This window comes from Phyllostomus discolor, chromosome 11 (genome assembly GCF_004126475.2).
Source record: "Phyllostomus discolor isolate MPI-MPIP mPhyDis1 chromosome 11, mPhyDis1.pri.v3, whole genome shotgun sequence".
Taxonomy (NCBI): Eukaryota; Metazoa; Chordata; class Mammalia; order Chiroptera; family Phyllostomidae; genus Phyllostomus; species Phyllostomus discolor.
This window is the reverse complement of record NC_040913.2, coordinates 79,669,510-79,682,315: the sequence shown is the minus strand read 5'-3', so window position 1 is coordinate 79,682,315 and position 12,806 is coordinate 79,669,510. Positions and strand designations below refer to the sequence as shown.

General features: G+C 49.7%; 1 protein-coding gene across 1 annotated transcript; it reads right to left on the bottom strand.

The window, feature by feature from the left end:
* Positions 1 to 4,086: 4,086 nt before the first annotated feature.
* Positions 4,087 to 12,548, bottom strand: LOC118497277 (low-density lipoprotein receptor-like). Its single transcript, XM_036011121.1, has 6 exons — positions 12,360 to 12,548; positions 9,378 to 9,491; positions 7,767 to 7,886; positions 7,120 to 7,359; positions 5,866 to 5,979; positions 4,087 to 4,799 (listed from the first exon to the last, which is right to left on the bottom strand). The coding sequence occupies exons 1-6, from the start codon at positions 12,433 to 12,435 to the stop codon at positions 4,615 to 4,617; spliced, it is 849 nt and encodes a 282-aa protein (XP_035867014.1). The 5' UTR covers positions 12,436 to 12,548; the 3' UTR covers positions 4,087 to 4,614.
* Between the last annotated feature and the right edge of the window lie 258 nt (positions 12,549 to 12,806).

Here is a 12,806-nt window from a genome sequence, read left to right as displayed (position 1 = left end):
TGCCATCTTAAGAGGTCTGGTATCCTAGATACGATGCAGAGCCTGACCCATACCACCAGGAAACTTCAGTGCTAGGTTTGACTGGAGGGTGTTCAAGACAGCCACACTACGACTCCCGGCCTACGTTGATCTAGTCTGGGTCTGCACAAAAATGCTGGTCAATTATAACTTGCTCTTCCCAGTTCTCATGGCCACAAGATGCTTCACAGAGCTGACACAAGACTTAAGAGAATTTTGTACTTACCTGCAGTCATTCCAAGCCCCAGCTAAAAGGGTTTACCTTTGCCTCCAGACCTCTCTATTGTACCTCTTTATGTTTACTGATCCAGTACAGCCTGCCAGTCACGTGGTCAAGAGTCAGCCCTACAGGCTCCTCCGTGTTCACAACCGCAAGCACCTTCCTATCGGAGCCATCCATCCCCGCAGTCTCAATGGTCCTTATGCCTCTCTGACCGCGATTGACCCAGTACAAGTACCTGAGGAAAGCCAAAGCACAAGGTGTTGGAGAGCCCCTCAGGTGCGCATACACTGTTCTGAACAGCCAGGCCCCCTCAACTATCTCACGCAGGCCTCATGTCACTGCCCTGCTGGGGACGCTGGGGTTTCTGCTCTCAGACTTTGAGACGTTTGGCTCCATATGTTCAATTTAGACTTCAAAACTGAGAATTGTCTTTAGAGCAAATGAGACCTAGATTGAAAAGGTTGAAGTGTTTTCTTATCAACTTAAATATCTAAGGTAAGCAATGGTCGTGGATATATTCCAAAAGAAACACTACTTACTTCTTTGCAGGAAACACAATTAGCTGCTCCGGCACGAGATCCTTTTCCAAGATCCTGACGTAGCCTCTGCCGTCGCTTAAACCAGCACAGATGACCCTTGCAAAGCTGCTGGCCCAGTACACCTGTCCCGTGTACCAGTCCAAAGAGACGCTGTTCACTGTTTTCAGTTCTGGGGACACAGGAGACAGTGTTATGCTCCTGCACTCTTCCGCACCCATCTTAGCTTGAAAAATGAGACTCGGGCAGGACTTTTCTACAGCTCCTGATTTCAAGCTATTCAACGAGGCCCAGAGGACACTCAGGGAGTGACTGCACTTCTTCCCATGCACACCGGGCAGGAGGGAAAGAGAAAGACCTTAGCAAAAGCATAACCAAGGAACCCAAGAGAATGCAACTTCAGGTTGGGGCTATATCTATTACAGAAATCTCAGGTGAATTGTCACAAACTCTACCTCTTCATGGCTATCGCAGGACTTCCACATGCCCAGGACTATGCTGAACAGTTCTTCACACGCACTGTCTAGTTTGACCCCCACACTTACACAGTGAGGCCAGTGCTATTGGCCTCACCTTATGAGGGTGGTTCAAAGGGGTTAACCACTTACTCAAGGTCATTGACCTAGTGATGGGGCTGAGCCTAACCTTGGCCTGAGCCCAACCTTGGCCTGAGTCCATGTTCCAAAACTGCATTTAATTCTACAAAGCTCTCGAAGAGAGCATACAAACGACAAAGTCTTATCTTAAATCAGGATTTTAGGTACTGCCATGACTCATGATAAGTGAAACACAGAGGAAGGTATCCAGATGAATACATACATTTCTTACACTATGTTTAAGTAGCTTTAAGAAGTTAAGGCTCTTAACATCAAGATATATACCTGGATAGAGAGGAACAAAGTTTGGTTTTCCAGGGACAAACACATTTAAGACTTCATCTACCCAAAAGTACATGCTTCGCTCAAGGTCATAGGCAACAGAAGTAGGCCTTGACTTTATAGGTATCAGAGTCTCATAGGTGCCTGTTGTCCGATCCAGGATACCCAGCTCTCGGTCTGCTGCTATCAGAATTCTAACAGCGCCATCTGCAGTAGAAGTAGAAGAGAAAAGGACACATTACCTTGACACTCTCTTTCACACTGTTCTCTTTAGCTAAAGGTGCCCCATTTCCCAGGCCAGCATCTATTTATCCCTGAGGTCTGGACTAAGAGACATCCAGATGAGGTCTCATTGACCACCGCAAGTCTCAGCCCCTCCTCCGAACATTAAAACAAACCTTTGGAACTTTCTGCCTTATTTCATTCCAGATTCAGCCCTCCTCCTCACCTAGACAGAAGTCCGCTCTAAGCTTTATACACAGCAACCAAAGTAAGTAAAGGTCCCATCATTAAAGAAGCACAGGCCAGAGTAAGATTGCACTGACTGGGTTTTTGGGATGCCTGGGGGTACAGCGGATAGAATAACTAAGTCATTTTAAAGACACTTCATAGCAATGGACACTCAGATTGGCCAAGGAATGTTATAAGAGCAGCTTTTTTATGGGAAGAATAAAGTCATCTCCATCACTAGACCTTAAAGTGAACCATCTGTATCACTTTTACCTATAATTACTGCTAAGAATGACGCAGGGGATAGGCTTTGCTTTGGGTAATGGAACTCACCTATAACTCGACAGCCGGTGCCGTTGAAAAGCCGGTAACCTTGAATACACCCGCAGGAGTAAGAGCCTGGCGTATTATGACACAGCTGGTCACAGGGACTGTACGCCGTAGAGCACTCATCTACATCTAGTGACAGAGAGCCAAAAGTTAGAGAAAGCCCCGAAACCCACTTGAGGATTTCTGTTCCTTTGGGCCACTTTTCAGAAGCTCACCGGATATTCCTTATGCGGAAATCTCTGCCATATGCTGGAATGGAACCCCCTCAGCTCCTGCCTCCACAGAATCCCCATGCATATGACTATAGTTCAGCAGACATGCCAATATAGGAACCCTAGTACAGAACACTGATCCATGTTACCCTAGCAACATTCTTGGGGTTGTGTCACTCGTCAGGCCAGCCAGAACCTGGTTCAGAATGACAAGTGTTAGGGCCTCCTGTGTCACGGGACATCTCCTGCATGATGACAACAAAGGCTTATGCCTCACAGGTGTGACTGGCAGAATTTAAACGAGGTGCTGCTACTTCCTCAAAGCCAGATGGCAGGAATCCTTAGCATATGAGTCATGGGACTAGAAGAGCTTTCTTTTGTTTTAATCAGGAAGGAATATGGTTCCTTGAAGGCATTGCCAGGACAATGTTGTTCCTCCAAAACCACAGCATCTTAAAGTAGAAGCACGCCTTTGCTAGCCCAGAAGGAGAATAATCCAAATATGACTATAAGTCAAGCTCAGTGGCTAATCAACCACTACAACAAGCTGTAACCCAAGAAGGATGCTGCAGGAGCCTGGGGTGTGTGAAAAACCCACACCCCCCAAGGTCATGACCAGATAACTGACTCCATACTTCTAGTGAAGAATTAATAATTTAGTTATGTTACCTAAAATGGGCTCATTGCAATTCCTGATGAATTCTTAATGTAAAAGTAATTGTTTAATGTAACACTGGTTCTACCTAATAAGCCTGGGCCTCTCCTCTTGTATCCTTTCTGCCTAAGTGGCTAGGATCACAGGTGGAACCCATGAGGGGAGAGGGAGCTATTGAACAAGGGTCAGGGTGGCGGGATTTAAAAGGGAAAGGGATTTAACAGAGGAAAATCCTACTCTTTAGGACAAAGCATCAAGACAATTAATGTCTACCCTCCTAATCACACTTTAGCCTAAAATACTGTCCTATATTTTTAAGGAAAAGTGCTGTGAAGTAATCACCATAACCTTTTCCAATTATTACTGAGTTGTGAAGATAACGTGACATTTATTTTACTCACTCTGGCATCATAATCCCACTCACAAAGGGCAACGATGACCCATGAAGGACTGAGTAACTTAGGTCAGCTGGAAGGAACGAGAAAGGGTGAACACAAAATGGCTCTCACTTCGGAACCAGTCCTGCCACCCCAGCCACGGAACCCAGGCGTGGCCAAGAACCAACAAGTGTATTTACTCCATGGCAGAAACCCTTCAGCCCTATACAAGGAACATGCTAAATTTAACGTTTTCTCATTAGTCAACTCCTGTAATTCCCCCCAAAAGAGGATGATAACAAGCATTGGCAAGGATAGAAAAATCGAGACCCTTGTGCATTGCTGGTAGAAATGTTGCACAGTACAGTCGCTGTGGGAAGCAACCTGGTAGTCCCTCAAAAAGTTTGACTGAATACAGAATTCACTACACAACCCAGCAGTTCCCTTTCTGGCATACTCCCAAGAGCTGTGAACTCAGATACTTGTGCACCAGGGTTCACAGCAGCATTATCCACAACGGCCAAAAGGTGAAAACAGCCCTCAAGTCCATGAAGATGAACGGGTAGACGAAACGTGATGTGTTCAAACGATGGGATATTATCTGACCTAACAGAGAAAGGAAGCTCTGGTACATGTTACAACATCGGTGAATTCAAAGACATGCTAAGGGAAAGAAGACACAACAGGACAAATATCGATTCTGCTTATACGTGGTCCTAGAATATAAGCAGATTCACAGAGGCAGGAAGTGGTCTGTGGAGGTAATCGGGGGCTGGAGAAGGGGGACCTGAGGAGTTATTGGTTAATGAGCACAGAGTTTCTCTTGGGGATGACGAAAAAGCTCTGGAAATGGATACTGGAGATGGTCGCACAACATTATGAATGTACAAGATGGCACGGAATTGTACACTTAAAAATGATTAAAACGGTGAATCTCATGTTAAGTGTATTTCATGCAATACGGACTTTATTAAACTAGATGAGCCCAACGAAACCGGACCTCCGCAGCTCCGACCGTCCGGCTGCAGCTGCCACCCAACCGCGCACGAACACCGGACCCCCCAGCGGGTGTCACTGCACGGCCCCTCACAGCCCCCGTTGGCCAGAGAGCAGTGTTTACCTGGGAGAGAGAGGACAGTGATCAGCACAGGTGAATATAGTGAGGATCAAACGTTTTATACACATTACTGTGTCATAACCCTCTGCACTCGTATGAGGAACAGAGCCTAATTAAGAATAACTTCTGACCTTGACCTCCGACCCAGGAGTGTGGAGGCGTTGGGGGAAGACTACAAGAAAGGGAACATTGGGAGTCATGAAGCAGGAGCAAGGACTTCCTTCCTAGGCCGACAGTCTGGACAATGTCCAGTGTTTGGTATACTATCCACCCACGGAGGGGCCAGTGAGCTCTTCTCTATTTTCTCTAGAGTTCATGGGCGACGGGAACCCCTTCCCTTGGGAAGGGCTACGACCATTTACTAAGACCAGTGAACTGTCTGTGCAGGACCAGAAACCTGGACTTGGTTTCATTGTTTAGGTTCCGAGCACGTCTTTGTTCCTTCAGTAAAAAGCTTCCTTCGCAGCCTTCAACAGCACTAACGGGGCTGTATCATCCACGTCTAAGACAAAATTTGGGGGGACTGAGGGACATATGAGAAAAATGACACAATGACAGAGGGACGAATACCCACTCTCCCTCTGCCCCAACTCGAAGCGGTGGAGATTTTTACAGTGGGGACCACATGTGTAAAAGCCGGAGCCGCTGGCTCAGTAGCCTCCTGACTTGGAAATGGTCTCCCTCGGTCTTTCCTTTGTTAACTCCTTAGAGCATCTGCCATGTTGCCTTGAATAAATCACTTGCTTCTCAGCGGCTAAGTCTTTGTTCTTTATTCCAGAATTTGAGGAGCAACAGAATTCGAGGTGTTTAGCTAGTCTGTCTCCCTAAAGCTACACTATGAGAATAACTGTCAACGTTGTACAGCTCAGGCACCATTTGGTCACACGCAGGAGACCAAAGCCAACGGGGGAGCTTGTAACATGCCCGGGACCCATCTCTGAAGGATAATGGCTTGTGCAGGAGCCCCAGCATTCTGTCGCAGAGCGGACCCCGGGTGATAACGAAGGCCCCGAGTCATTGAACCTCACTCTCCCTCCTCCCTCGTAAAGCCAAGCCACTGGCTTCTTACCACAGGTGCCAGGCTCATCCGTTCCATCCGCGCAGTCCGCTTCCCCATCACACATCAGGGATTCCCGGACGCACTTTCCTCCATCACATCTGACCATGCCTTCTGGACAGGGAGCTGTGCGGGAAGAAAGCATGTGTGTTCGTTCTTGTTGAATTACATGGGGCGTGGAAACAGACAGCTCTTACAATGGGTGAGGGGGCAACCCAATTTCTGCAACCCAAAGCTGGTCTAGGTAGGAAAGAAAGTTTTATTTTTTTTAAGCAAAGTTTCCAGGGAATTGGGACTTAAGACTTAATGACAAAGATGTTAAGACCTCTAGGCACCAGATTGAAATGGTATTAACACTGACGGAGCTAGTATTAAATAGATCTAATTAAAACGGAATTAAAATCAGCCAACACTGGCCCTAAGACATATACGTATTCTCTCGAGAAACCCAGTTTATACTTTACTATAGAAATGTTAGAATCCGGACGTAGTTGACACTGCAGAATTAACTCTAGGAAGGAAAGACTGGATGGGGGTGAGGTCCACCAGGAAGCTGGAGATTCCTCCATATTATGGGTGTGGGCAATGGGAAGAAATGTGGCGCTCTCCAAGTTCTTCAGGGGATTCCGTCTTTAATGAGGGATTTCCCCCTTCCCTAATCTACTGCACAGGGTGGGAGGCATCTGTTAGGAGGCTCTGGGCACTGGCCGTGACTGAACCGTGCAGACACTGCAGGCACCGCTCCGAGTGGCCACTGCAGAGTTCCTCTCCGAGCCCTGCTGTATGTTTCCACGGGTAACTAACTCTTGGCAACTGCTAGGAAACACCCTGTTTTTAGACATAGGGTGTTAGTCTCAGGCACAAGAATTAAATAGCAACTTGCAGAAAGCAGCTCCCATGGAACAACCTTCCCTTTTTTTTCTTGTTGTTCTATGACATCGCCCCAATTCCCTCCCGCCCACCCCACCATTGCTCTCCCCTGCTCTGTCCACACCCCTGCTCCCACACTCAGTTCCCACCCTGTTGTCCATGTCCATGGGTCATTTGCACCTGCTTGTTGATTACACCCTTCCCTCCACCCTTATCTCCTCCTCCCTCCCCTCTGGTCGCTGTCAGTCTGTTCCTTGTTTCCCTGACTCTGGTTCTATTTTTGCTCATTGGTGTTTTTTTCCCATTAGGTTCCTCTTATAGGTGAGACCATATGGTATGCGTCTTTCACTGCCTGGCGACCTTCCCTTTAAATGTTCAGGGGAGGGCAAGACTCACCGCAGAGGTCCTCGTCGGAGGCGTCACCACAGTCGTCGATGCCGTCGCACTTCGAGCTCTCCATGACACACACCCTGTTCTTGCACCGCCACTGCCCAGCCAGGCAGTGGTCCTGGGGGCAGCGGGCATTGTCCAGCCCGTCCTCACAGTCCCCGAAGCCCTCGCAGAGTTCCCAAGCATCGCAGCACTCGGGACTTCCTGGACACCGGACCTTGTGGTCTGGACATGCCGTCACTGTCTCTGAGAGACAGGGGTTGGCTCGGTGAGACAGGAACGACACACCACAGCCTTATTTACTGGGGGACTTATGGTTTGCTCAGGGGCTTCGTCTATAGGAAGTCAAGACCTGGAACCAATGGTGGTCATTGGAATTACCGACCCAACTTTGTATACTGAAGTTTCACCCCAAAGAAGTTAGGAAAAAAAAGTCAATAAAACTAATAATCTTTTTTTAATTTTAGCTAATTTTGAAACAATGGAGAAGTGGGCAAAAAAGTCACCTGTAACACCAGAGACAGTTGAGCCTCTGGGTTTCACACATGTGACATAAGGCTGTTTAGTGGCTTGCTTGTTTTGCCTAATGCTGCGGACACTACTCAGCGCTCATGAAAACAGAGAGCGAGACCGAAGATAAGCGCTGTACCTACCACAGCCGACCTCGTCGGAGCCATCTAGGCAGTCGCCAGTGCCGTCACAGAGCCAGCTGAGAGAAATGCACCCGCCGTCGTCGCACTGCCAGGCTCGGGGATGCCCGCGACACGCCTCCTCTGTCGGGCAGAACGGAGAACAGAGGAGGTGCTTGTCAGGACACCAGCAGCTTTTCAATTTGGGCTTCATCTCAGCTCTTTTCTATGGCCATTAGCTATTAGCGTAGCTATGTCTAATAGCTATTAGCTATTAATGACACTGGCCATGGAGTAATTAATTCCCAATTTGCCACAGGAGTCAACCCCGAACTGGCCTCTCCCTTTCCCGTTACCCCTGACAATGTCACAGCACCCTTACCGTGCCAGGGCACGATCAGAACACCTAGCAGGCCAGCAAAGCTCATCCTCCCCTTCTTTCTCCCAGAACACGGTCGTCCAGCGAAATCTTTGGTGGCCATGGGAGCGTTTTATATCTGTGCCGTCCAAAGTGGTGGCCACTAGTCACACTGGGCTACTGAGCCCTTGAAATGTGGCTCAGATGACAAAAGAGCCAAATGTGTACGATTTTATTTAGTTGCATAAATTTGAATCATCCCGTGTGGCTAGGGGCCACCTTTTATAGGTTGATTTCTTTGACTCCTTTGATGTTTGGGATTGTATTAAGATCTAAGACAACTTGGGAACTATTAGTTTTTGGTTTAATTAGACCCTCAACTATTTCTACCAAAGTATGCCTACTGGCAAAAGCTGGGATATAAATATAAATAAGTAACATAAATATAAACTTGGGGAACTGGGGTGAGGTGTACGGGGTGGCACAGCACAAGGCATTCCCACAAGTATGAAATACTTTTACTCTAACATGTACTGTTACTCATTTCAATATCAACATTTTCGTGTTAAATTAGTTACAGCAAGTGACCACCAGGAATACGTACATGGGGCATAGCAAAGGAATATAACCCTCACTGAGCACTTTGGGGGTGTCCTCCTTTAATGAGGAGTTTTCTCCCTCCGTGTTCACGGCACAGGCTGTGAGGCACCCGGTAGGAGGCTGCCCTTGTACGCCCGGGTGCACGTGTCCCTCCTGGGGCTCTGAGCGCTTCCGGCACAGAGGTGCTTGAGCCTTATTTCCTCAGGACATTTACCAAGTCTCCCATGATGCTGTAGATTTCTTTGTAGTCATTTTGCAAAGTTGTGTTTTCGTGGTGTAAAATGCGTAAACGTATAAAAGTTGAACTAGTGTATCGTACATGACGGCACTTGTGTGCCTGGGACGGGCAAGGGTTTCCTATAAAGGATGTGTGTGATATCCCAGTGTGAGGAGCTGCCACAGGCATGTGAGCGCGAATTTAAGGTAAGCAGGCAGATTTTTGCTGGATTTTCCATCCCAACTAGCCTTCTAATCCTTTCTTTAACAGTGGTACCAACACTTAAAGAGACAACCTGGCCTCACCCACTGAATGCCTGCAACAACCCAGAGCACTCGCTGTTTCTGGATTCCCTTAGGAGGCTAAAACCACAAGAACTGACAGTGTCCCTGTCCACCAAGTGCATGGCAGTCGGGGCCAGACAAGAAGGAGTCCCTGATGCCATAGAGGAAGTGCTCACCACACTGCTCGTCAGTCCCGTCCGGGCACTCTCCTTCTCCGTTGCAGAGCCAGGCCACAGGGATGCATCTGTCCCCGCACACGACTTGCCTCGTCCGGTTGCACTGGGCTTCGTCTGCAGGGGGCGACCAAGAGCAGAGCGGTGAGAGCTCCTGACATGCTTGGGTACAGGAAAGCACCTGTTCCGGATGCGCTGCAGTCGAAGGCTGTTTTGGAGGATCTTCCTTCAGCTAATACCCAGGAGAGCAATAAGAGGGCTCAGCACCCTAAAATCCACGTGAGCTGGACAGTGAGGATCCTTGGGAACCATGCTTTCTGGTGCTTCGGTGTTGTTGCTGAGAACTGCCATTTGCCTCCATTTTCCTACTAGAATGGGAGGACTTACACTTGCGTTTAAAGAGACATACTTCTTCCTGCTCTCATTCAGTCTTAAAGACTCCAAGTATGAACAGTTGCAAGTTTAGAGCTCTAAGTTCAAAGTACTTGACTCTAGCTTACTTTAAGACACATGCAGATGCATCTTAAAATGAGATTGGAGTTTTTGGGTCCTACATACCATCTTTTTAAGAATGTCTCTAACAGCCTGGTTACAGTATTTGTAAGTTTTCAGATATTTGCATGGGACTGATTTACACTGTCAGTTTTATTCAGGTTGTGAACCTAGGTTTATCAACCTTGAATGATTAATGGTCAAAAACAGGCCTGTTATGGAATATGGCCCTCTAAGAGAAGCCCCAGGAAAGCCTGATTATACATAATGTACTATACTGTCCTTACTTCCAAAGAGGAAAAAAACAATCCTTGGTTCCTAGGAAACACAGGGCAGAGGCCCACACTAGTGGAGGTCCCTGCAAGGCACAGTGAAGACCCGGCAGTCCTGCTCCCGGGGGTAATTTGTGTGTATGGAATGCAAAGTCATATGCCAAGGTGTATAGTGGACATTGACAGTGGGAGTCTATCGTGAAGATATAGTCTCTTAGGTAACAAACCACATCTTAGTCTTACCTGTATCCCTGTAAGATAGTGCTTTAAGCATACGTACTCCACGTTTAACTTTTTAAGAAAGATTTTATTTACTGAATTCTAGAGAGAGGGGAAGGGAGGGAGAAAGAGAGGAAGAGAAAACATGGATGTGTGAGAAAAATGCCAATCAGTTGCCTCTTGTATGTGCCCCAACTGGGGACCTGGCCCGCAACCCAGGCATGTGCCCTGACTGGGAATCGAACCAGTGACCCTTTGGTTCACAGGCAGGCCTTTAATCCACTGAACCACACCAGCCAGGGCTCAATGTTTAACTTTTTAAAGGCTTATGAAAACATTTTAAATAAAATAGTCAGGATGTATGGGTTATTCATGGGTAGCTAATAACTTTGCCATCTTCTCACATACCGCCCAGGCAATCTCACTTAACGTGACCAAAACCATCAGACTGAGAGCTGATGGTGTTACTGACCACTGACATGGGGGCTCTGGCCCAGTCACCAGACCCCCCAGGCTGGGGTTCTGGCCAGACCACTTACTAATGGCATGGCCTCGGGTACTGCCTTCCTCTCTCTGGACTGCGGTTTTCTTGACTATAAAATGAGGCTGGTAAATGAATACCATTAATAGGGAGGTTCAGGGATTGAATGAGCACAAAGCCACTGGACGCAGTATCTGCTACATAGATGCTCATAAAGCCTTAATTCTGTCGCTTCCTTTTCCAGAAGATCCTCCCAGAAGGATTGCAATCATCCCTCAAACACTCACTGGGCAGGGTAGCCACACCTTGAACACCCTGGCGATTCTCAGTCCAAAGACCAAATGTGCATATATATACATACACATATATATATTCTATACATTATCTGCAGATGGATCTCAAATACTACATTCCAAATTTGGAGATGCTTGCTGTGAATAAACAAGAAACTTAGTTATGAACGTAGTTATTTATGTATCAAATTTATGCCTGTCAAAGCATGGGCTGTTTCAAATTAGGCAGTATATAAAGATGTCTTCGTACCAGAAGACATTGGAATGCACCGCTTAGTGAAAAACATGAGTGACTTTAATCCGATTTCAGAAATGGTGCGGACAGACCCCCAGAGCAAGGGCGTCCAGCCAACGGCGGTCAGTTAGCACCCCTCCTGGGAAACAAAGGACTCGGGTGCTAAGTGGCCCTTCCTCCAAACTACTTCACAGCACCTCGGCTAAGAAAGGGCCTGCATAAGCTACACTACACCCGGCCTTCCAGCCCTGGGGCCACCCCGGAGCACCCGCCAGGGGGACTGGGCAGGGCGGCGGGTCAGGCGGTGTGACCAGTGCCGGGCGCCCCCTACACTTGGCTAAGTCACCAGCCTTCGGGAACTGGGGGCGTCTCAGCCATCCTGGGACTCCGGCTCGGCTGGCTTCTGCTCTGGGCTCTGCCTAAACCTGATAGGGATCAAGCGCCGCAGGGCGGGACTTCCTAAGCGCACCTCTCCCCAGGGTATTCCTGAGAGAGGCCCCGCTTCCCGAGGTCCCCGGCTCCCAGGGGCCGTTTGCTGCCAGGGAGACCCCAAGCGGCGGACCCTTCAGAGACCAGGGACAGAGCGAATCCCACTGGGCTGGGACACTGGGGACCGGGAGCGCCTACGAGGGACGGGGCGCCCCCACTCAGGTGTGGCGTGAGCGCCCTCTCCCACCGCTCGAGCGCGGGAGGGGAGAGACGCAATTCCTGCGCTGAGCACCCCAGCCTCGCGTCCGCGGGGCGGGCCCGCGAAGGAATCGAGAGCTGAGAGATGGGCCGCGCGACTCACCTGGCGGCCCCTCCGAAGGCCAGCCTCGGCTCCTTGATAAGAGGTCACAGCGGATAGGGGCGGGGGCACACACACACAGAGGGTCCCCCAAGCTCACCTCTGCCTCCGCCCCTGCTGCGCCCCGCACCCCGCACCCCCTGCACCCTGCAGAGAGGGGTGCGGTGCCGCCCCAGGGCGCCTCGGAGCGCGAGGTCCCCACTTACCTGCCCCGGAGCCCTCGAGGCCGCCCAGCGCGGCCAGCACGGGCGGCAGGAACAGAAGGAGCGCCCGGCGACCCATGGCCGGGGAGAGGACAGGACGCAGGGGACCCCTCGCTGGGTGCCGGCGCCTCCGGGCAGGAGCCGAGCTCTCTGGAGGAAATCCCAGCCAGGGAGGAGCCCGTGGGCGCCCGAGGCGGGCTTTATCACCGCTCCTGCCGCTCATTGGGGACCGCTGGGTGGGGGTGGGGGGCTGTTGGCGCCGCAGCTCCCGGGCGAGCGTCGCGGGGAAGGAGCGGGGGCTGCAGGGACAGCGCTGTGTCTCCCGTCGGTCTCTCCCAGGCTCTCGATGACGAGGAGGGGCAGGGGCGCCGGGCCCCTCCTGCAATGGGACAGCAGACTCTCAGGTAATTCAGGGGCTGGCCCTTGCCACACTTAGGAGCAAGGTAGGGG

Excerpts from the sequence above, each read along its gene's own strand:
- LOC118497277 (XM_036011121.1), bottom strand. The coding sequence starts at position 12,435 with ATGGGTCGCCGGGCGCTCCTTCTGTTCCTGCCGCCCGTGCTGGCCGCG. Across the intron at positions 9,492-12,359 it reads CCTCGAGGGCTCCGGGGCAG|ACGAAGCCCAGTGCAACCGG; the intron begins GTAAGTGGGGAC and ends CGCCCCCTGCAG. Across the intron at positions 4,800-5,865 it reads GGATGAGCCTGGCACCTGTG|GTAAACACTGCTCTCTGGCC; the intron begins GTAAGAAGCCAG and ends TCTCTCTCCCAG.